The sequence below is a fragment of the Amyelois transitella genome, chromosome 12, assembly GCF_032362555.1.
Source record: "Amyelois transitella isolate CPQ chromosome 12, ilAmyTran1.1, whole genome shotgun sequence".
NCBI lineage: Eukaryota > Metazoa > Arthropoda > Insecta > Lepidoptera > Pyralidae > Amyelois > Amyelois transitella.
In genome coordinates this window covers 11,018,729-11,041,514 of record NC_083515.1, presented here as the reverse complement: position 1 = coordinate 11,041,514, position 22,786 = coordinate 11,018,729, and the positions used below count along the sequence as shown (strand labels likewise).

The 22,786-nt window shown below is 37.8% G+C and overlaps 2 protein-coding genes across 5 annotated transcripts in view; one reads left to right on the top strand and one right to left on the bottom strand.

Annotated features, from left to right (window-relative positions):
- Positions 1-2,282, top strand: part of LOC106141237 (protein singed) — a 55,261-nt gene extending 52,979 nt beyond the window's left edge. The window contains exon 10 of the mRNA XM_060946985.1: positions 873-2,282. Coding sequence (XP_060802968.1) covers positions 873-1,078 — 206 coding nt within the window. The 3' untranslated portion in view covers positions 1,079-2,282. The remainder of the gene's footprint in view (positions 1-872) is intronic.
- A 2,688-nt stretch (positions 2,283-4,970) lies between these two features.
- The window catches only part of LOC106136354 (epsin-2), a 35,748-nt gene continuing 17,932 nt past the window's right edge, over positions 4,971-22,786 (bottom strand). For all 4 annotated transcript variants that reach the window (XM_060947051.1, XM_060947049.1, XM_060947052.1 and 1 more), the window contains 9 exons: positions 19,304-19,476; positions 18,477-18,676; positions 16,984-17,107; positions 13,955-14,050; positions 13,277-13,409; positions 12,548-12,726; positions 11,034-11,152; positions 10,093-10,187; positions 4,971-8,547 (listed from right to left, as the gene is read on the bottom strand). In XM_060947051.1, the coding sequence (XP_060803034.1) occupies positions 10,106-10,187; positions 11,034-11,152; positions 12,548-12,726; positions 13,277-13,409; positions 13,955-14,050; positions 16,984-17,107; positions 18,477-18,676; positions 19,304-19,476 (1,106 nt within the window). In that variant the 3' untranslated portion in view covers positions 4,971-8,547; positions 10,093-10,105. The remainder of the gene's footprint in view (positions 8,548-10,092; positions 10,188-11,033; positions 11,153-12,547; positions 12,727-13,276; positions 13,410-13,954; positions 14,051-16,983; positions 17,108-18,476; positions 18,677-19,303; positions 19,477-22,786) is intronic.

Sequence of the window (22,786 nt, the reverse complement as noted above, 5' to 3'; positions counted from 1 at the left end):
ATTACATATATTTTTTTAAAGAAAAAATAGCAAGTATCTATCATTATGAAATATTAAGTCCTAATTATGGAATATTCCATAATTAGACACCCACGACTGTCCATATTTGGATTTTTATACTAGTTCAAACTCTTCCAAATATTTTTTCAAGTCACAATATTTTAATGATAAAAGATCACAAAATGGTGAAATAAACATAATACCGATATACTAAATAGTATAACACTTTTGTATACAAACATAACAGCTGGTTATACTCATTTATTACTTACCTTTAAAATTTTCTGCACGATAACAAAATAAAACACGCCTGCCACACGTGAAGCGTTCGCGCAACTGACTCGATGGTGTGAGTGCGATAGTTAGTAGACCGAATGAAACAGAAGATGGTCGAGTGTTGCATTTCCATACTTATAGTCTTAGAGAAATGAAGGTATTCCATATTAGGATACTATTCCATATTTGGTGACTTTCCTCTATCTGTTTGTCCGCGATTATCTCGTTTCTCTGAACCGATTTTGATTCGGTTTTTAGGAAAGAGTTTGTTACATTTAGGAGAAGGTTTAAGATTTAGAATTTAACTTCATAAGAGAAGCATATCGATTGAAGGCGGTTCTCTTTTTTTACAAAAGTTATTCATGAAATGCATACTACCTATTCTACTTGTCTGAGTACCAGGAGCTATAGAATTAATTTGGGAGTCTTGAATTTATTAGGTTATCTCAAAATAAACTGATTATTCACCTAGTCATAAAAGTATTTAAAAGATAAAGCATCAAAATCAGAAGACAAATGTAATCCGAACAAAACACACCACACAGAAACTAAGAGCAAGGTGGTACACCTTTATTAAAATGTAGTATATTTTCCAGGACATAACGGCAAATACTGGCACGCGGACAGCGAGAGCGTGACGTGCGACTCCGACACCCCCCAAGGGTTCCACCTGGAGCTGCGGGAGCCCACCAGGCTGGCCATCCGCGCCGCCGCCTCCAGAGAGTACCTGGCCGCAGCCAAGAACGGAAACTTCCGTTTAGTCGGCACCGATCTTAGCACCGCCACGCATTGGGAATACTAGACACGCAAAATATTCTGCGTTTGGACATACGAGTACAGTAATTTGCTACTACACTTTTGATAATAGATGAGTGCCAAAATGGCATGATAACTAAATAAGTTTAACACCTCTTGGTATGTTCAAACGCTTCAAATGAATCTCCAAGTCTCGTTCACAATACTCTTCCAATAGCAACCGATTCACTTTATATTGGCGTGCGACTTAATTATATCGATTCCATAGCGGATATGACCGCGCGTGACGCCATTTTGATCTTCTAGCCGCCATTGCGTGAACCGTAAAATGGCGGCCGCCGAACGACCCAATCAGCTGATTCTGGCGGGAATCCGCTGCCAATGGATACATAATAGAAAAAGAGGAATGTTAGTCAATGTAAAGAGGCATTGGCGAATTACATTCTGCAGAAAAAAAATGTTATCAGTGACGTCACGCGGGGCTCGCCCGGTTTTGCATTTAGTACGGTTAAGGTGTATATCGCGTGAGTGCGCGAATGTGATCATATGGAAATATCGCTTCTCCTTAATATTATTATTATGATAATCATAGATTATTTTCTTATTGGTAGATCTGCCCATTTATTGCTTGTTTCGAATTATATTTTTTTTAATATTATGTGACCGTCGCGCGTAATGCTTGAAATTATTTATTTTTAGATTTACGGTATCGATATGAATTATCGAGGACATTATTGGAATTTTTGAGAATATTTATTGGATATTGTAGTGTCTAGTCGATGGGTTTTATACATTTTTACCAACTCAGCGCTGCGTGGGTTTAAGACTGAAGCCTACAGCGGTAAAATTTATAGTAAATTCACATAATTTAAGTTAACAGGGATGCCGCAATACCAGACGACTGCCTCGTTGCTCAATGTTGAACGGAGTCTGGCCTATAACTAGTTAAGTAAGCTAGTTTAGTTGTAAGTACCGTGTAGGATAGGCTTATGAGACTCTGCTTCCGGTCGTACAGTCCGTGCTTTTTATATTATCGACATTTTGTAACCTTTTTACATGACCTGGTGCGTATGTATCTTGTATATAAGTCACTTCGGACCGGATGGCTCGTGGGAAGCGACTCTCGTATGTTTTACGACGAACAAAATGTTATTAAGTGTTTGTACTGCAATTCTGCCCCGGAAATTAATATTTGTACGATAATGTCTTTGTAAACTATTAATGAATAAATTATAATCATATTGTACGTCGATGATGTTTTATTTCAACTTTCATTTAACCTGGAACTGAAATATTTAATCCAAATAAATTAATAACACAATCTCTCTCTCATCTCTGCGTTTCCCCGGTTGCCCCCTCCACAGAAGTGTTTCGGGGCCCGGGGTCCACCTTCTGACGTTTCTCTCTCCACACAAAAATTAAAAACACAATGTTGTATTGAAAAACTTATATATTTTAGTTAAATAGTTACATTACTCTTTACAGTTCTCCCTAGCTAATGACACAGTGGATTAGCATCGATGCATTTTATTGGTCAAAATTAATATATTAAAAAATAATTTATCTACACAACGGATAAACAAGGTCAATAACCATTATTTAATTAAATCAGCTAGTTAATAATAGTAAAGCAAAAAAAAAAACAAGTTGTCAGTGTTGCCAGCAGAAATTAATGTAAAAAATATTTGTGAACGTGAGTGAACGATAAAAGCTTATATTTCTTACTGCCAACACGACCAATATTATCTAACAAAAAAACGGTGTTGCACAAATATCGATTAGATAAAGTATCGATATTAAAAATAGTCATTTCTATTTGGGGACGACACCAGTCGATTATTTAAAACAAAAAAAAAATAATAATCAAGATTTATGCAACACCTGAATACAAAGTACCTTAAAATGATAATACGTAAGTAAATATTGAGGGTTGTGAAACATATAACATACGCACATAAATTGGAATATTTTGTAAAAACATATACACGCACACACACACAATGAAAATCGCGAATTGATCTGTAATTAAATGCCTCGTTTGCATGAACATAGCAGCTGACAACTTAGTGTTATCACAAAATCGTTACCGTTCCTACGTACTTTGATCGCACTTTAAGAAGTTAGCGGCTGATGGTATAACTAGGAACACTAAGATAAAATGCGACCATTACAATTTTGTGTAGATTATTTGCAGTGGACGATTTAGTTGCCACAAAAACCACTAAAATGTTTAACTTTTTATATATATATAAAATGTTTGACTGTGTTGAATAATTTCTATTTGAAGTGGTACAATAACCAAGTTGATAGCTGCTAATCCATTCAAACAGGTATTAAACATGAACTCGCCTTTACTTATCTTAATTGACTCCTTCCCTACATAAGCAATTGACTATTTCAAATTTGTAATAAAATAAAAATAAAACTTTTGACGCATTGATAATATTGGGATTACAGTTTGGAATTTTAAACATCTAAACTAAAAGAATCCTAACAAAATATGTAAGACGCCATGAATTTAGTAATTACATAAAATTAATAGGTACCATTCGATAGTTAAGTTAATATCACACCTCGACGAAAAGTGACAAAGGCGAGTTCATCTGTCCGGTCATTACATTATCGATAAATCGACTGATCATAAACACATCACTAAACATTTTATCGATCAATTGATAAATTGCAACCGGTGCAGTGAAGATCGCGTACAGTTACGAAGCTTATAAAGCACGACCAAAATATAGCAGATTTTTTAGAAAAAGTTACTTGTTTTTTTTCTAAACTGGCTCACGGTTTTTATTGATGGTGCTTTAGGACTAAAGCGTCGGAAAATATATATAGATTATTTTAGAGTAACGATGTTATTGAAGAACACGTAATACCTTTACTTGCAGTAAAGTTCACATTTTATTTAAAAGATCAACTAATGAGTACCGTCAAACTCACATAAAAAGATGAATGAAGTACGCGAGAAGTAACAAATGGAAATAAGAAGTCTCTGCCTACCCCTTCGGAAAGGAGGTGTGATAATATTTCTGCTACATATCGGCCGTATTAGAGGCGACACACATTAATTACAAAACTGGTATCTAAGGCACATTTACAACTTGAGACCTTAAATCGTGGACGCCATCTTGGATTGCCCCAGTGAATTAATTTGACGGTTTAATACATTTAATTACAAGACGCTGATATCGGATAATGAGGTTTATTTTTAAACTATATTGTATTGCTTTTCGATTATATGTAGTTAAAATATTTAAATTTTCGACACCCTTAGAAATGAATCTATAAAAAAATCTGATTACTCGTCTTATCCAATCAAAAGAAATCAAATCAGATACAGATGTATCACTGCGACAATCCTTTGTTAATTTACAAAACAAAAATTTGTTTATATCATATTTGGGGGCCCTTTAGTCATTTTGTACATACAGAAAATTGGCAGACAAATCTTGAAGAACCTAACTTATTTTAACTTATCTCTATTATCTTAAGTGTAACCTTTTTCAAGTTAAGCCTGCTAATAATCTAGTATTCTTCACATTGTTCTCTAAGATTTTAATATCGTCAAAGGGCCCTTTGTTTTTCATTATTTTTAAAGGATGCTACGTCACTATTTTACAAAGATTTTATCACGGCACAACTTTTAGACGAAATGTTATACAAATTGCATAAGATATCATCATATCTTGGCCTTGTACCGGTTGGGTTCTCTTTAGGTAGGACCCCGGGGTCCTGTTAAGGCCTGATAACGACACCAAGAAATCCATATTATTACTATTAAAATTGTATGTTTATATTTTGGTTTGTAACAAATAAATTGAACTACCCAACCAATATCAAAATATTTAGATGATGTTGTACATGGAGGTACAATAACAACTTAGTCACGTTTATTCTAAAAACTCTCCATGGAAGTGAACCAAGAGAAAAAAAAATGGAACTTAGGGATGCCAAAAGATGAGTCCTAGGCCCTCTAAATGACGACTGAGGGTACGCTCAAAATGAGAGAGAAACTTGTACAAAATGCACACTCGTATTTTATTTCATATAGTCATGCCGTGATAATTAACTAGCAAATGGCAAGCGCGGCCGGGGGAAATCTATTATATAATAGTCTGGTTGGCTGGAAGAGATTGCTAAGCGATAAATCCGCCTTTGCTCAACAACACGTGTATTTGTTTACAATAAAGATATGTTTTATTGTATTTTCGTTTAAAAATCGGTAACAGTGGAGTTATGAAGAAATTGATAAGTAGTCCTGCTATTCAAAAATAAAGTGTAAATCTGTCTCTTCATTTCTCTCACAAGTTACATAAATTTCCATTCCTTATTGCATAGTTTATTTTTGCCTTGTGGAAAGAACGATGAAATATATTCAGTTATTCAGTATGACGATGAAATATATTAGTTGCGTTATTTCAAATTAATCTTTAATTCATACATTCATATATATGCTTTGCCGAAATCTCGTCGAATTAGGTATATCACGTGATAAACAGGCATAAATTAAACTTGCATGTACCTTAGACCTCGATTTTGCTTACCGTCAGGTACATCGAAAATAAACGCATTTGTTTACATGTTCCTGTCGCTATTGGAAGAAATTTCTCTAGAAATAAGTAATACCCTTATACTGAATTTTCTCTTTAGTTTAAGTTCTGTTTTTATTTTTTCCTTCATGTACATAAATATATAAAGAAATAAACGCACTCAAATTAATTTTGGTTGACTGGAAGAGATCCTAATTGGGAAAGTCCGCCATTGTAACATAATCTTCTAAAATCCAATGACTGTTTTGTAATTTGTTATACACATTTTCATCACTACATAGTATAAAACAAAGTCGCTATTTTAGTCTGTTTGTCTGTATGCTTAAATCTTTAAAATTACGCAATGGATTTTGATGCGGTTTTTTGTAACAGGTAGAGTGATTCAAGAGGAAGGTTATTATGTATAATTTTTTCCGAATTTTGCACCCGTGCGAAGCCGGGGCGGGTCGCTAGTATACAATAAAGAGTAAACAAACAAATTTACAATTGAAATTTCTTTTGCAAATATTTTTTGTAAGTATTCTGGTGCAGCAGAGTAAATTAATTTATCTTTGGAAAATAAACTTGATTTCAATTTATGACATTACATTCATAAACTACATTAAAATTTGTAAGGTTTCGTTGTTTGGATCAAATTCGACGAGAATAATTTCATATTACAGAATAAATGCGTAGAAACCAAAAAAAAAAAAATGTGAAAAAAGAAATAATAGAAAAAAAATGTCGCAATATAATTTATTAGAAAAAAAAAAGAAAACATTAGTTTCACTTATGATACATTACATATAAAATATTGATTTGGGATGTTTATCCAAACATAAAATAATATAACATGATGATGGGTTTATGAAAGAATAGATATGAAATATATATACATACAGCTCCCATGCGTACACGCGCGATGCTTTACCGCGTGAAAAATATATCGCCATCTCGCTTCTTATTATGACGTGGAACGGGACAGCGATAGTTTTTGCACGCGGCAGAAACTGCGTCGCGCGTGGCAACGGAGGCTAGTTGACTTCTTAACACAAACCAAATTTTCTGAATACCTACATACATATAATCACGTCTATACCCCTTGCGGGGCAGACAGAGCCAACAGTCTTAAAAAGACTGATAGGCCACGTTCAGATGTTTGGCTTAATGATATAGAATTGAGATTCAAATAGTGACAGGTTGCTAGCCTGTCGCCTAAAAGAAGAATCCCAAGTTTGTAAGCCTATCCCTTATCCCTTAGTCGCCTTTTACGACATCCATGGGAAAGAGATGGGGTGGTCCTATTCTTTTTCAAATGGTGCCGGGAACCACACGGCAATTTTTTAACAAACTTAATTCTTGAATTTCATCGACTTTTTAAAGATTCCAAAGTTAACAATCTCGTTGATAAATGAAAATGTTTGTTTAACAGCTGAACCGCTGGATCTCTTAAGAAAAGACAAAGTGTATAGACATAGTAAAGTCAAACTATATACAGGCTGATTCCATTCCAGCAATTCCCACAGCAGTGAAGCCTCGCGCGTAAGCTAGTGAAAAAATATTTTTGCCGTGTCATACAAATTGAGCGATTTATCAGACCACTTCGTATATCGGAATTATAGCTTCGACTAAAAAAAATCTATCGAAGTACTAAAGCTGTGTGGTTTGTGGCACTTCAGAATAGAACCACTACATATGTTTCCCATGGGTGTCGTAAAACGCGACTAAAGGATTGACTTTTAAACTTAAGGTTCCTCATGTAGGCGATGGACTGTCCCTATTTAAATATCAATTCCATCACAAAGCTGAACGTGGCCTTTCAGTTCTTTCGAGACTGTTGACTCTTGTCTACCCCGCAAGGGATATAGACGTGGCGCGTACATATATATGTATATAACTAGAGCAAATATGAAACAAAAAGTCCTTCTTATTTCTCTTTCATGCGAAATATTTTATCTGTAGGCTATATGTCAGATTATTCTGTAAATTTGGCTAGTGTTAAAACCACGTACATATAAATGTATGTCTGTATATTTGTACATCGGCCGTACCGCGCTTTCCATACAATGACGTCACAGCTTCACCAGTCCATATAAATTTAATTTTACCCTCTTATTTAATTCGTTATCCTACACCATATAAACATACACCGTTCAATTTTGAAAAGGTCCAAGCGAAAATATACTGCCCTAATGATTTCGACTCTACACATATAGAAATTAAAGTGATTTTGGGACAGCGCCGACGCCGAACTGTTAAAAAAATAATAATTTCTATGTTGAATTTCATTTGATAATTAAAAAAAAAAAAATTCAATGTCATATACTAGTAATTTTTTTTTGTTCAATCAATTTTTTTAGACAATGTACATATTATATTTTATTTAATACAATTTAATAACTCAAGGCAATTCACGAGAAGCCATAATCAATATTAATTTCTAAAAATATCTGTCACAATAAATGCAATATATAACACGGCGACCTTCAACCTGTAAAGGTCAGTGTGACGTCACGGCAATTCTATTTGAATGTTGGCAGCAATGCTTCTCCATCGTGTAAACTATTTGAATGCTGGCAACATTGACTACGTAGTTTTAAATTCAATTTATGGCTCCTCGCAAATTGGCCGGGGTGAAGAAAAAAAATTCACAGTTTATTTAGCGTACAAATTCATATAGTATGTGTGATGTAACTCCTAGATTTTTCAACTAAATTTTTTTTTCAATTTGTTGCGACTTTATACGGGTAAATTTGAATATAATCCGCTTTGAAAATACCAATTTATATTCAAAGTTTTCCGCTTCGTTTCAAGTTTAAAAATTGCGACCAACGCCATCTTGTGAGAGATTTGTGTAAACTCTCGTTTGTAATTTATTGGTAGTGCGATTGATTGTAATAAATATATAAATAGCGATTGTTATTTACGCGTCGGCCGGCGTGGGCGCAGTTAGCGGGGCGCTAGTGGACACACCATACATCTGAAAACGAAACATATAGTTTAAATATACAGAAAGAAAGAAAGAAAAAATGATTATTTGGTACATAATAGATAATATATCAACAACAGAATCCTTAATCTATAATATTTTTTGTACCAACATGCCCCTCCCCTCAGCATTTGTCGTGGTATATACCAATGCTGGTCTTCCGTCGGCACCAACGTGGAAAATTAAAAATTAAATAACTATAATCGTTTAAACAGGTGAATCAGTATCTCAAACTGAACAATTTTTACTAATTCTAATATCTAATTCAAATTTAACGTTTTTTAACGTAAAAGACGACTACAGGATAGACTTATAAACTTGGGATTCTTCGGTATATATATATATACTAGCTGTCCCGGCAAACGTTTTGCAATGTAAATAATTTTTCAATTACGGAGGAGTACGGGAACGTACATTGTGACACAACAATTTTATATTATACTAGCTGTGCCCGCAACTTCGTCCGCATGGAATAGTTATTTTGGGCATCATTGAAGTCCTCAAGGATGAATAATTTTCCCCTTTTTTTTCTCACATTTTCCATTATTTCTTCGCTCTTTATAGTTGCAGCGCGATGTTATATAGCCTAAAGCCTTCCTCGATAAATGGTCAATTCAACGCAAAAAGAATTTTTCAATTCGAACCAGTAGTTCCTGCGATCAGCGCGTTCAAACAAACAAACAAACAAACACTCCAGCTGTACAATATTAGTCTAGATTAAGATGAAGTTATGAATGTGAATGAAGCGAAGGAAGTATGCAGAGATCGTGGCAAGTGGAAAGATGTAGTCTCAGCCTACCCCTCCGGGAAAGAGGCGTGATTTAATGTACATATGTATTGTGTGTATTAGATGACTAGCTGTGCCCGCGACTTCGTCCGCGTGTAATAGTTATTTTGGGCATCATATTTATTTTTGCAGGCGGTCACGCGTATTAGAAAGAACGCTGGTTCGCCGTATTAAATGTTTCGCTGCAAATTGCTTATAACGACTATATCTCAAAACCTATTCGTCTGATTTATATACTGTAAATGGCAATTTTAGTCTACATGAAAAGCCGATAGTAATAAACATATTTATTTGGATAAGGATTAATACTGAATTTAAGAAAATTGGTTTCAAAATAACTTATGTTTATAATGAAAAAATAATCTTAAAAAATGAACATGAAAGTGGTTAATGTAAGTAAACCTTAAGAGATAGATATATGCTCTCGCGGACTTTTTTGTGGCAAAAAATGAGTACTTCACATCTTTAGTACATTGTTTTACTATATCTTTGTTGGTTTGCGCAGCGTTCGCGTGGAAAGCTCGCAGATGGCCGACTCATTCAACTTTCACCTGCATTGTTGACGTTTCCCGTAGGAAATCCGGGATAAAATGTAGCTTATAGCCTTCCTCGATAAATAGACTATCTAACAGTGAAAGAATTATTCAAATCGGTTCAGTAGTTTCTGAGATTAGCGCGTTTAAACAAACAAACAAACAAACAAAACAAACTCTTCAGCTTTATAATATTAGTATAGATGTGATAGTTACCCGCGTGCGAGCGCTAGGACAGGAAGGGGTTGGGCGTGTGCTGCGGCGACCACGGCGACGCGCGCGCCGCCGCCCACGGCTCCGCCGCGCCGGCTCTGCGCACGCGCAACATACATATTATATTATATTTTGACCGTCTCGAATGGTGGTTTGAGAGTTATTGGTGTTTTAAAAATGACTCTGTTTAATATAAATTTACTTTCATATCTCTGTCTCCAAAGTATCAATATTAAATTACTATTAAAGTAACATATCTGAGTATTTATTCATAGAATCGACGGCATAGTTATAAAACTATGTCGTTGACCAATCGTGTCCTAAGTTACGGGTAATAATGCACCGTTAAATAGAACACTGACCAACGATTGGCACATTTGTGGATGATTTTACTTGTGTCCAAATCGTAAATTATTAAATTGGTGCTAGGTACCGTAAGTTGACCAATTAGCTAAAATTCATTGCGTTAAATAATACATTTCAAATACCATTTGTGATATTTCCAAAGTTGATCAACTACCTAGAAATTTTTTGTATTGGTTCCCGGCACCAATACAAAAAAGAATACGACCACTCCATCTCTTTCACATGGATGTCGTAAAAGGCGACTAAGGGACAGGCTTACAAACTTGTGATTCTCTTTTAGGCGACAGGCTAGCAACCTGTCACTATTTCAATCTCAATTCCATCATTAAGCCAAACAGCTGAACATGGCCATCAGTCGTTTTTTTGTTTTTTTTTTAAACTCCATAAGTTACAAGACCGTCGGCTCTGTCTACCCCGCAAGGGATATAGACGTGACCGTATATATAGCCAAACAGCTGAGTGGACATCAGTCGTTTTTTTTGTTTTTTTTTTTTAAACTCCTTAAGTTACAAGACCGTCGGCTCTGTCTATCCCGCAAGGGACACAGACGTGACCGTATATGTATGTATAACACTCACGTGTGCTGCCCGTTGCCGGTGACACTGGCCGTGGAGAACGCCGGCGACGTAGAAGGCGGGAAATTAACACCGGTTAGACCCATTTGTTGTTGTTTCAGCTCATTGATAGTGAGCCGCGCCTGGAATATAAAGATTTCATTGACATTATTAACCCTTGACGTCAAAAGAGGGGTGTTATACGTTTGACGTGTCCGTATGTTGACCATGTTAACTCGCATAACGGCGGCTGTGTGTTGAACACAATATATGCACATACATAAATACATTATGGTCACGTCTAGCGGGGTAGACAGACAACCGTGTTGAAAAGACCGCCGAGATGATTTAAAGAAGGCTTCATACATACATACATACATAAAATCACGCCTCTTTCCCGGACGGGGTAGGCGGAGACTACATCTTTCCACTTGCCACCGATCTCTGCATATTTCCTTCGCTTCATCCACATTCGTAACTCTCTTCATGCAAGCTCGGCGGTTTCGGGTACTTTTGACCTGACCCTTTGCCAGGACGTCCTTGATTTGATCAAGATACGTTCGTCTAGGCCTTCCCACTCCGACCTTTCCCTCCACACTCTCCTTGTATATCTGCTTAGTCAACCTGCTTTCACTCATCCTCTCCACATGACCGAACCATCTCAACATACCCTTATCTATTCCTGTAACCACATCGCTAATACTAATTTATTGACATCGCCTACATTTTTAACCGTTTACGGCAAAAGAGGGGTGTTATACGTTTGACCTGTCCGTATGTTGACCATATTAACTCACATATGGCGACTGTGTTATGCACATACATACATATGGTCACATCTATATCCCTTGCTGGGTAGACAGTCGTAGGACAATAATCCCATGTCGTAAAAGGCGACTAAGGGAAAGGATGTAAGCTTTCCCTTAGTCGCCTATTACGACATCCATGGGAAAGAGATGAAGTGGTCCTATTCTCTTTTGTAATGGTGCCGGGAACCACACGATAATAAGCAGTAAGCATATATGTTTGAGTGTAAAAACAGCTTACGGTGAGGGATAACATCGTGAGGAAACCTGCACATTCAGGCAATCGGGTAAGAATCCCCTGCAATGTTGCGCAGATCATATGGGAATCGCTTCGTGTCAAAACCTGACTCAACCGATATAGGATCCGTGGTCAAAGACATGCCCCAAGCTCCTCTTCAGGGTGAAGGAGCTGGGAGCTGGTGGAGAATGCAGCAGCCGCTCCAACTCCACCAAAGAAGAGTTCTCCCTGTATTGTAGTACTCACGGGCTGCGGCGGCACGAACATCTGGCGAGGGGGCTCCGCTGCGAACGGGTTGGGAGCTGGTGGAGAATGCAGCAGCCGCTCCAACTCCACCAAAGAAGAGTTCTCCCTGTATTGTAGTACTCACCGGCTGCGGCGGCACAAACATCTGACGAGGGGGCTCCGCTGCGAACGGGTTGGGAGCTGGTGGAGAATGCAGCAGCCGCTCCAACTCCACCAAAGAAGAGTTCTCCCTGTATTGTAGTACTCACCGGCTGCGGCGGCACAAACATCTGACGAGGGGGCTCCGCTGCGAACGGGTTGGGAGCTGGTGGAGAATGCAGCAGCCGCTCCAGGTTCACCAGCGAGGAGTTCTCCCCGAGGAAAGCTGATGGGGACTTCTTTATGGCTCCGGTGCTGGGCGGCGGTGATTTTGAGGTTAGGTTATCGCCTGTAAAAATAGAATATTTTTAAATTATGGATCTTTAGAATTTAGAAAAGAAACCATTAGAAAAGAAAGAACAGGACCACTCCATCTCTTTCCCATGGATGTCGTAAAATGCGACTAAGGGATGTGCATGTTACAAACTTGTGATTCTTTTTCAGGCGATGTGCTAGCAACCTGTCACTATTAGAATCTCAATTCTATCATTAAGCCAAACAGCTGAACGTGGCCATTCCAGTCTCTTCAAAACTGTCGTCTGTCTACCCCGCACGGGATATAGACGTGACCGTATGTATGTATTCTATTCTAAGTTTAATTAATATTGTAAAGTTGACGTTGTTGAAGAAAATGCTGCAGTGCAGTTTGTTACCGCTTCTTCTGCACTGACGCCTTGGAAGCGGCAGTAAACTTAGTTTTTAAGTAATTTATTTGACGTCAACCAATGTTGTTAAACCATGCGTTTTGACAATTATTAATATACATAGTATCCTATAATAATGAATAAAAATTTTGAATTTTTGAATTTTGTATGTATTACTCCTCCTACGTAACATACCGAGCGTGGTCAGGTCAAAGGGGTCAGGTTCAGAGTTGTTGTTGGCTGCGACAGCGCGCGGCCGCTGCGACAGCGCATCGAACTGCTCCAGCTCGCCCGACGACGGCGATGATATTGACGCTTGCGATTTACTCTGAAAATATGCAATATTCTTTTAGCATCACAAATATATTTTGACATTGAAAAATCTTTAGTATTCATCCCTGCTAAAGTAATAAAGAGAAGATTTGTATTTTTACATACATATACAAAATCACGCCTCTTTCCCTCTTTCCACTTGCCACGATCTCTGCATACTTCTTTCGCCTAATCCACATTCATAACTCTCTTCATGCAAGCTCGGCGGTTTCGGGTACTTACATACATACATACATATGGTCACGTCTATATCCCTTGCGGGGTAGACAGAGACGACAAGCTTGAAAAGACCGAACGGCCACGTTCAGCTGTTTGGCTTAATGTTAGAATTGAGATTCAAATAGTGACACTTTAATTACAGATTTGACGCAAAAATAATTAATTTGTAGTTATTCATTATATTTGTGTGTGAAGCGAAGGAAGTATGCAGAGATCGTGGCAAGTGGAAAGAGGTAGTCTCTGCCTACCCCTCCGGGAAAGAGGCGTGATTTTATGTATGTATGTATGTATGTAATCTGTAATTACACCTGTTTGTATTACCTGCGCGAGCGGCGCCCAGGGATCGAGCGCGGCAGCGGGGGCCCAGGGGTCGGGCGCGGGGCTCCCCACACCCGACCACGCGTCCGATGACGTCTCCTGTTACAAATATAAATATTATTAATTATCATTATACATTCGCAACGCAACAAATTAACTGCTTTACAGTGAGGCGTATGCAAAAAGAGACTTTGAACGTGAAATTATGATACTTAATTAAAAAAAAAATAAAAAAAAAATATGTGACATTTCAAACGTCACTTAATAATTGTCTAAATATCTTTTGGATTTCTTCAAACCATGACATTGGCAGAATCACCGAAAGTTCGGTGGAAGCCATAATATAGAAAAGAAAGAAAGATCTTTTGGATTCACAACGTTGGTTGACACCGGATAAATCTATCTACTACTCTGTCAAGAAAGTAGCAGGAAAAGATCAATAATACACAAACTGTTTGTTATTCATCCAAATTTATTTTATCACCTTCAAAATATGCTCCTTTAGAAACGATACACTTACGCCAACGAATAATCCAATCATCAAAACATTTTTTAAACGCTGTTTCCGGAATTGAGGTCAGTTCTCGCCGCGAATTCTCTTTTATGTCTTCTACCGATTGAAAACGGGTGCCACGAAGTGGTAATTTGAGTTTAGGAAAAAGAAAAAAGTCGGCTGGAGCCATATCTGGTGAATATGGTGGTTGCTCGATGGTATTTGTTGAGTGTTTGGTTAAAAATTCGTTCACAATGATGGTCTTGTGCGAAGGTGCATTATCATGGTGCAAAATCCAAGAATTTTCTTTCCACAAATCTGGCCTTTTTCGTCGGATTTGCTCTCTTAAACGCCGCATAACACTCAAATAATATTCCTTATTTACCGTTTGACCTTCCGGCAAGAATTCCGAGTGCACAACACCGCGATAGTCAAAGAAAACAGTCAACATGACTTTGACTTTTGAACGACTTTGGCGTGGTTTTTTCGGTTTCGGTTCAGTTGGAAGGCGCCACTCCGAAGCTTGTTGACTAGTTTGCATGTCAAACTCGTAAACCCACGTCTCGTCACCAGTAACAATGCGTTTCATGAATGTTGGGTCGGAATTGACTCGTTCTAGCATGTCCTCAGCGACTCTCATGCGATTGAGTTTTTGAAAAAAATTCAGGTCTTTTGGGACTAGCCGAGCGGCAACATGTTTCATACCCAAATTATTAGTTAAAATAGTACGGATCGACTCGTGAGATACAGAAAGTTCGGTGGCTATCTCTCTCAAAGTTGAATGAGGATTTTCAGTCACTATTTCCTTCACTTTTGCGATGTTAACTTCAGTTGCAGACGTTGATGGCCTACCAGAGCGAGGCAAATCTTCCATCACATCTCGACCGCTTTTGAACGCTTTGTACCACTCATAAGCACGAGTTTTTGATAAAGTCGATTCACCGTAAGCCTTCTGTAACATTTTCAGAGACTCCGAACACGATATTCCATTGGCAATGCAAAATTTAAGACAAACTCTTTGTTCGATGTTTTTATCCATTATGAAATTAGCAATACACACTAGATATGATATAACTAAAAATAGCACTGTATTTAATGTAAACAACAGATGCAACTCAAACTCCGCGCCAAAATGGAAAACAGTTGTGCCAATCTAACAACAACAAAAAAAACAAAAATTTGAATTTGGAACCATAAATAAATAATCCATTCCCGATACTTTTCTGACTGAATGTATACTCATATTATAAAGCTGAAGAGTTTAAAATGTTTTCCGAGTAATATATTAATTTTGTTACAAATGCATGTAAGAAAAAAATTCAAATTTTTCTTTATATTCTTATGTAATCCGCTCAAAATTTTAAAGCTTTGCTCAACCACATAATTATCTTCTTTAGTATGCGTAAGACGCAAAATGTGTTCGTACAAATCTATACTAAAAATAGCTTAAAAATTCGTCATTACAATTAGCGATAAAAATTACACTACATACAACTAGCGTACAACACAGTTCTTATACTAGAGTTTAACTGCAAATTAACAAATATCAATATATATATAATTTACTGGTTTTGCACATATCTTACCATGTCAGCAAAAGCGTCAAAATCCAAATGCATAGACTGATTAAACAAAAATTAAAAAAAAAAATCAACAATTAACAACCTCTCCCGAAGGTTCAGTATAAAATTATACCTAACGATTTTGGTGATAGATTTTGTTTTTAAAAGAGTCAAATTTTTTCGTATATTAAGAGGCCGCCCGCAACTTCGTCGGCGTGGAATAAATCCCGCGGGAACCCGGGGTAAAAAGTGGCCTAAGTGCTTATTCTAGGTCTTCGGCTACCTACATTTCATCTTAATCGATTAAGTAATATTTGCGTGACAGGACGGAACAAACTACACTGCAGCATTTTCACCTGACTTAATTTTACAAATATAGATAGGACCTCTTAAATCTAAATCGCGGACGAATGCACATTGTCTACATTATAAAAGGTGTTATATGCGTATCCAAGGGATACCCATTTATTCAACTTTTCGCGTTTATAGAAATAAGATTAATTTTCCAAATTGTATACAAGTATCGCTTATTGATGTCATCAAAACCTAAGTCTAAATATATCTAGTGCCCCTTCCAAAGCGCACGTGTGCAAGAAGCGAAGAAGAAAGCGGAAAAAACTACACTGCAGCATTTCACTCGCTCGGCTCGTCTGATCGAGTCAAACTTGCACTTGTTCTTCTGGTCAGTAATATTTCAATCTTAATTTCATCATAATAAGCCACTTAGTGCCGTGTGGTTTCCGGCACCAATAGAAAAAAGAATAGGACTACTTCTTTCCCATTTATGTCGTAAATGGCGACTAAGAGATAGGCTCTTTTAGGCAATGGGCTAGCAACCTGTCACTATTTGAATCTCAATTCTATCATTAATGCAAACAGCTGAACGTGGCCTTTCAGTGTATTCAAGACTGTTGACTCTGGCTACCCCGCACGGGATATAGACGTGATTATACATATGCTATGTAAGCCAGACCCACCTGTCTCGCGGCGTTGTTGCCCCAGGCGTCGACGGGAGCCGCGGCCGGAGACAGGTTCACATCCAGCAGGTCCAGGAGATGAGACTGCTGTTCAGGCTTCTTCTCCGGCACTGTGCCTGTGGTCCTGGAATCAGAAGGAACCGATTAAAATCAAAATCCTTTATTTTGTAACGTGGCTTAAAAGGTGCTATGTTTAAGAGGTGTGTTGATGTGGTTTTTTTTGTTATATCACATACACATACATACATAAATAAATCACGCCTCTTCCCCGGAGGGGTAGGCAGAGTCTGAATCTGTTCATTTGACACGATCCCCGTATTCTTCTTTAGCATCGTCCACATTCATAACTATATTCACACATACCTACATTCATATAATCACGTCTATATTTATTGCGGGGTAGACAGAGCCCTACAGCAGAACGTGGCCTTTCAGCTTTACCGAGACTGCTGACTCTTGTGTACCCCGCAAGGGATATAAACGTGTATGTGTATGTATGTCTTTATATTTGACATCTCTTCTATGGGGAAATTTCGTCACTATACAAAATAACTATGTACTTACTAATTTCTTGTTACTGTGTAAATTTCTATGTAATAAAGATATAACAAACAAACAAACAAACATACGTTTACACTTGCTAGACTAGACAAGTCGTCGAATTTCAAACTTACTCCAACACGTCACAATTCCAACAAGTTACAAATTAAAAAAAAAAAAAAATAATGCTATACACTTTAAAAAAAATGCATCGAACCACTGACTGTGTAACATCAGATCTGCAATCCACGCAGCTGTACAGCAGGTAACGCGGGTGGAGTCGCGGGCGGGAGCGCAGTAGCTGCTCCAACCTGGGCAAGGTGGGAAGGGGTGGGATGAGAGGTGGGGGGGAGGGGTCGGATTGGGCATTCGTCCACAATAAGAATCCCAAATTCGTAAGCGTATCCTTTAGTCGCCTTCTACGACATCCACGGGAACGAGATGGAGTGGTCCCATTCATTTTTATTATTGGTTCCAGGACGCAGTAGCTGCTCCGACCTGGGTAAGGTGGGAAGGGGCGGGATGAGAGGTGGGGGGGGGGGGGGGGTCGGATTGGGCATTCGTCTCCCATCTCAGCTGTTAGGCTTACTATAAATAGTAAAATTGAGGTTCAAATAGTGACAGGTCGCTAGCCCATCGCCCACAATAAGAATCCCAAATTCATAAGCCTATCCCTTAGTCGCCTTCTACGACATCCACGAGAACGAAATAAAGTGGTCCCGTTCATTTTCATTACTGGTTCCACATAAGCCTATCCCTTAGTCGCCTACTACGACATCCACGTGAACGAGATGGAGTGGTCCTATTCATTTTTATTATTGGTTCCACATAACCCTATCCCTTAGTCGTCTATTACAACATCCATGAGGGAGTGGTCCTATTTTATTATATTATTGGTTCCAGCAACCACACGACGGCACTAGAATACATCCATCACCAGGCTGGTAACTCACTGGAAGTCGTTCTGCGACTGGCTGATGGCCAGCTGGAGCCGCACGTCGTCGGAGCGCCGCCGCCGCTCCTCGCGCTCGGCCTCCTCGCGCGACATGGCCAGCGCCAGCTGCAGCTGCAGCTCCTCCTCGCCCGCCGTCAGCGGCCGCGCCAGCTCCGCCTCCCGCCCGCCCGCCCACTCCGCCGGCTCGGCGCTGTTCAGCTGGTGACAGATTGTAGGGCGATGTAGACAGAGACGACAGTCTGTAGCAGTCAACTGACTGATTGTGACTACAATTACACATTATTATATTTTGTGCAATGAAGTTTTGAATAAATGAATAAAAAATAATGGTCCCACCAGGTGAATTTTCACCGTTAAAAAAAAGTATATAATATAAATTGGGAAGTTTGCTCAAATGAAATCTAGGAAGAAAATAGGCTAGAGCTGAACTGGACCAAATGTGCAAGTCAGTTGGCGTTATTTAATAAAATACCTCCGAACAATTGAAAACAAAAATTCCAATTATTTTATTATCTTCGAATATATATTTACATATTTTCATTCATGTTTTTTTAATGTAGACAATGTGCATTCGTCCACGATTTAGATTTAAGAGATCTATATTTGTAAATTGACGTTCGATGAAAATGCTGCGGTGTAGTTTGTTCCGCCGCTTCTTCTACACATGCGCTTTGGAAGGGGTAGTAGTTTTAATTAGATTTAAGTTATGTGACGTCAATAAGTGATACCTTGTATCCAATTTTGGAAATAAATCTATTCTATTTGTAATTGGAAACATGCGCTATGAAGAAATAAAAAGTTTATTCAATAAAAAATACCACTTACCGCGGGATAAGTAGGACTTGATGGCGTATCCAGCGCGCCGTCGCTACCGAAAGCGCTGGCGCTCTGAGCGAAGCGCTGTTTCGCTTTCAGCGCACGCGCACGCTCGTTCTTCAAGCGTTCTTCGTCTTTTAATAGATTTACTAGTTGCTTCGCCTTTTCTCTCACGTTTAGACCTGAAATGGATGAAAAGAAATATTTTAATATAGAAATCTATCTAATATATTTAAACGAGCAATTCTTGATATACCTAATCAGGATCTCGGAAACGGCTCCAACGATTTTCATGAAAGTTACAGATTAGGGGCTTTTCGGCTCAAGTTATCGATTTATCAAGGTCCTAGGTTCGAGAAAAGCTCGGTTCCCAAGATATATAAACATTTTAAAAACCGCGTTTTAAGAAACTATATCAGCGCCATCTCTGGTAGACCGAGCAAAGCTCGGTCAACCGGGTACTATACTACTCTGTCAAGAAAGTAGCGGGAAAAGATCAATAATACACAAACTGTTTGTTATTCATCCAAATTTATTTTATCACCTTCAAAATATGCTCCTTTAGAAACGATACACTTACGCCAACGAATAATCCAATCATCAAAACATTTTTTAAACGCTGTTTCCGGAATTGAGGTCAGTTCTCGCCGCGAATTCTCTTTTATGTCTTCTACCGATTGAAAACGGGTGCCACGAAGTGGTAATTTGAGTTTAGGAAAAAGAAAAAAGTCGGCTGGAGCCATATCTGGTGAATATGGTGGTTGCTCGATGGTATTTGTTGAGTGTTTGGTTAAAAATTCGTTCACAATGATGGCCTTGTGCGAAGGTGCATTATCATGGTGCAAAATCCAAGAATTTTCTTTCCACAAATCTGGCCTTTTTCGTCGGATTTGCTCTCTTAAACGCCGGATAACACTCAAATAATATTCCTTATTTACCGTTTGACCTTCCGGCAAGAATTCCGAGTGCACAACACCGCGATAGTCAAAGAAAACAGTCAACATGACTGACTTTTGAACGACTTTGGCGTGGTTTTTTCGGTTTCGGTTCAGTTGGAAGGCGCCACTCCGAAGCTTGTTGACTAGTTTGCATGTCAAACTCATAAACCCACGTCTCGTCACCAGTAATAATGCGTTTCATGAATGTTGGGTCGGAATTGACTCGTTCTAGCATGTCCTCAGCGACTCTCATGCGATTGAGTTTTTGAAAAAAATTCAGGTCTTTTGGGACTAGCCGAGCGGCAACATGTTTCATACCCAAATTATTAGTTAAAATGGTACGGATCGACTCGTGAGATACAGAAAGTTCGGTGGCTATCTCTCTCAAAGTTGAATGAGGATTTTCAGTCACTATTTCCTTCACTTTTGCGATGTTAACTTCAGTTGCAGACGTTGATGGCCTACCAGAGCGAGGCAAATCTTCCATCACATCTCGACCGCTTTTGAACGCTTTGTACCGCTCATAAGCACGAGTTTTTGATAAAGTCGATTCACCGTAAGCCTTCTGTAACATTTTCAGTGACTCCGAACACGATATTCCATTGGCAATGCAAAATTTAAGACAAACTCTTTGTTCGATGTTTTTATCCATTATGAAATTAGCAATACACACTAGATATGATATAACTAAAAATAGCACTGTATTTAATGTAAACAACAGATGCAACTCAAACTCCGCGCCAAAATGGAAAACAGTTGTGCCAATCTAACAACAACAAAAAAAACAAAAATTTGAATTTGGAACCATAAATAAATAATCCATTCCCGATACTTTTCTGACTGAATGTATATAATACTAGCTGTCCCGGCAAACGTTTTGGCATATAATTAAATTTTAAGTAATTTCTACTTTAAAAAAAATGTTAACCCTTTATCACTAAGGGGTATGAAAAATAGATGTTGGCCGATTCTCAGACCTATTCAATATACTCACACACTTTCATGAGAATCGGTCAAGCCGTTTCGGAGGAGTACGGGAACGAACATTGTGACACGAGACTTTTATATATAAGATTTACATTTTAATTACGCTTTTTTTGCTCGACTTGGCATCATATTTATAGTAGGAATCACATTTATAGTAGGTACTTGTATAAATTTCAGTCTTCCGAAAAGCTATATAAATTCTGCCATAAGACACCGTCTCTCAGGCGGTGGTCGCGGGAACAAAGTGCAAACCTTGACATAACATTCAAACAATAACTGTTAGCGGGACACAATAACACATTCATATACTTAGTAATGTGAACTATACTTACTGAGTTAAAAATTATTAAGGTCTGTGTTAAGAAGATTGTACCTTCTTTAATTTCAATAACTGTAATAACGTGGTTAAAAACCCAGAACTATCATAATATAGAATCATTATTCGAATTTATAGTATAAATATACATTTCCACACCTATGTAACCTTATTATACTATGTATCTTCATAATATATATTCACTTTCACACTCTGCTATCATCTGGATAAGATTATTTCTTTAGATTGTTATTACGTAATGTTTAAGTATAAGTAACTTACAATCTGTACCCTTGGAGGAGCGGAGTCTCCTAACACAGGTATTACATACTTAACAGGAGACTTCAAACACTTTTGTTATTTACGTAATATGTAAGTTTGTATGTAAGTTAAAGAATAAATATTTTTTATTTTTTCATTTTCAATAACTGCAAATTTAGCCTTTCTGCCTTAACAAGACTCTGTCTATCTTATAAGTGGAAAATATGTGAATATATGCATGTGTATGTAGGTACGCATGCAAACTATTTATTTTCAACCTAGAATGATTCGCCAAGGACCTACCATGAACGTATCAGGATTCGTTCATACATATTACAATCACATCTATATCCCTTGCGAGGTGGACAGAGCCAACAGTTTTGAAAATACTTGAAAGGCTATATATTTCAGATGTATATATGGTGAATGGCTTAATGATAGAATTGAAATTCAAATAATGACGACAGGTGGCTATCCCATAGCCTACAGGAATCTCAATTTTTAAGCCTTTCCCTTAGTCGCCTTTTACATCCATGAAAATGATATGGAGTGGTTCTATTCTAAGAATATAGTAGAATTCGTATTTTGTTAAATTGTAATCAGGATTTAGGTAAGCAATTAAAATTCCAAGCAAATCCTTTTAATAATGCAAGATATAGATAGTCATTTTTTGTTGATATAAGGGCAAATATTTCAGTTAATACCCAAAAATATGCCAGTTCAACAATCATATTTAGATCTAAAACTCATAGAATAGGCTTTTTCCTTCCTCCATAAACTTTACCTTGTAAATCACGCCTGTATACCATTTCTATAGCTTAAAATAATTCTTAACTCTCTATCCATAACATTGTCAGATCGCCCACAAGTCCACTTTCTACGGTTACCATCTTCAAGGACCACTCCGTCTCTTTCCCATGGATGTCGTAAAAGGCAACTATGGGATAGGCTAACAAACTTGGGATTCTTTTTTAGGCGTTGGGTTAGCAA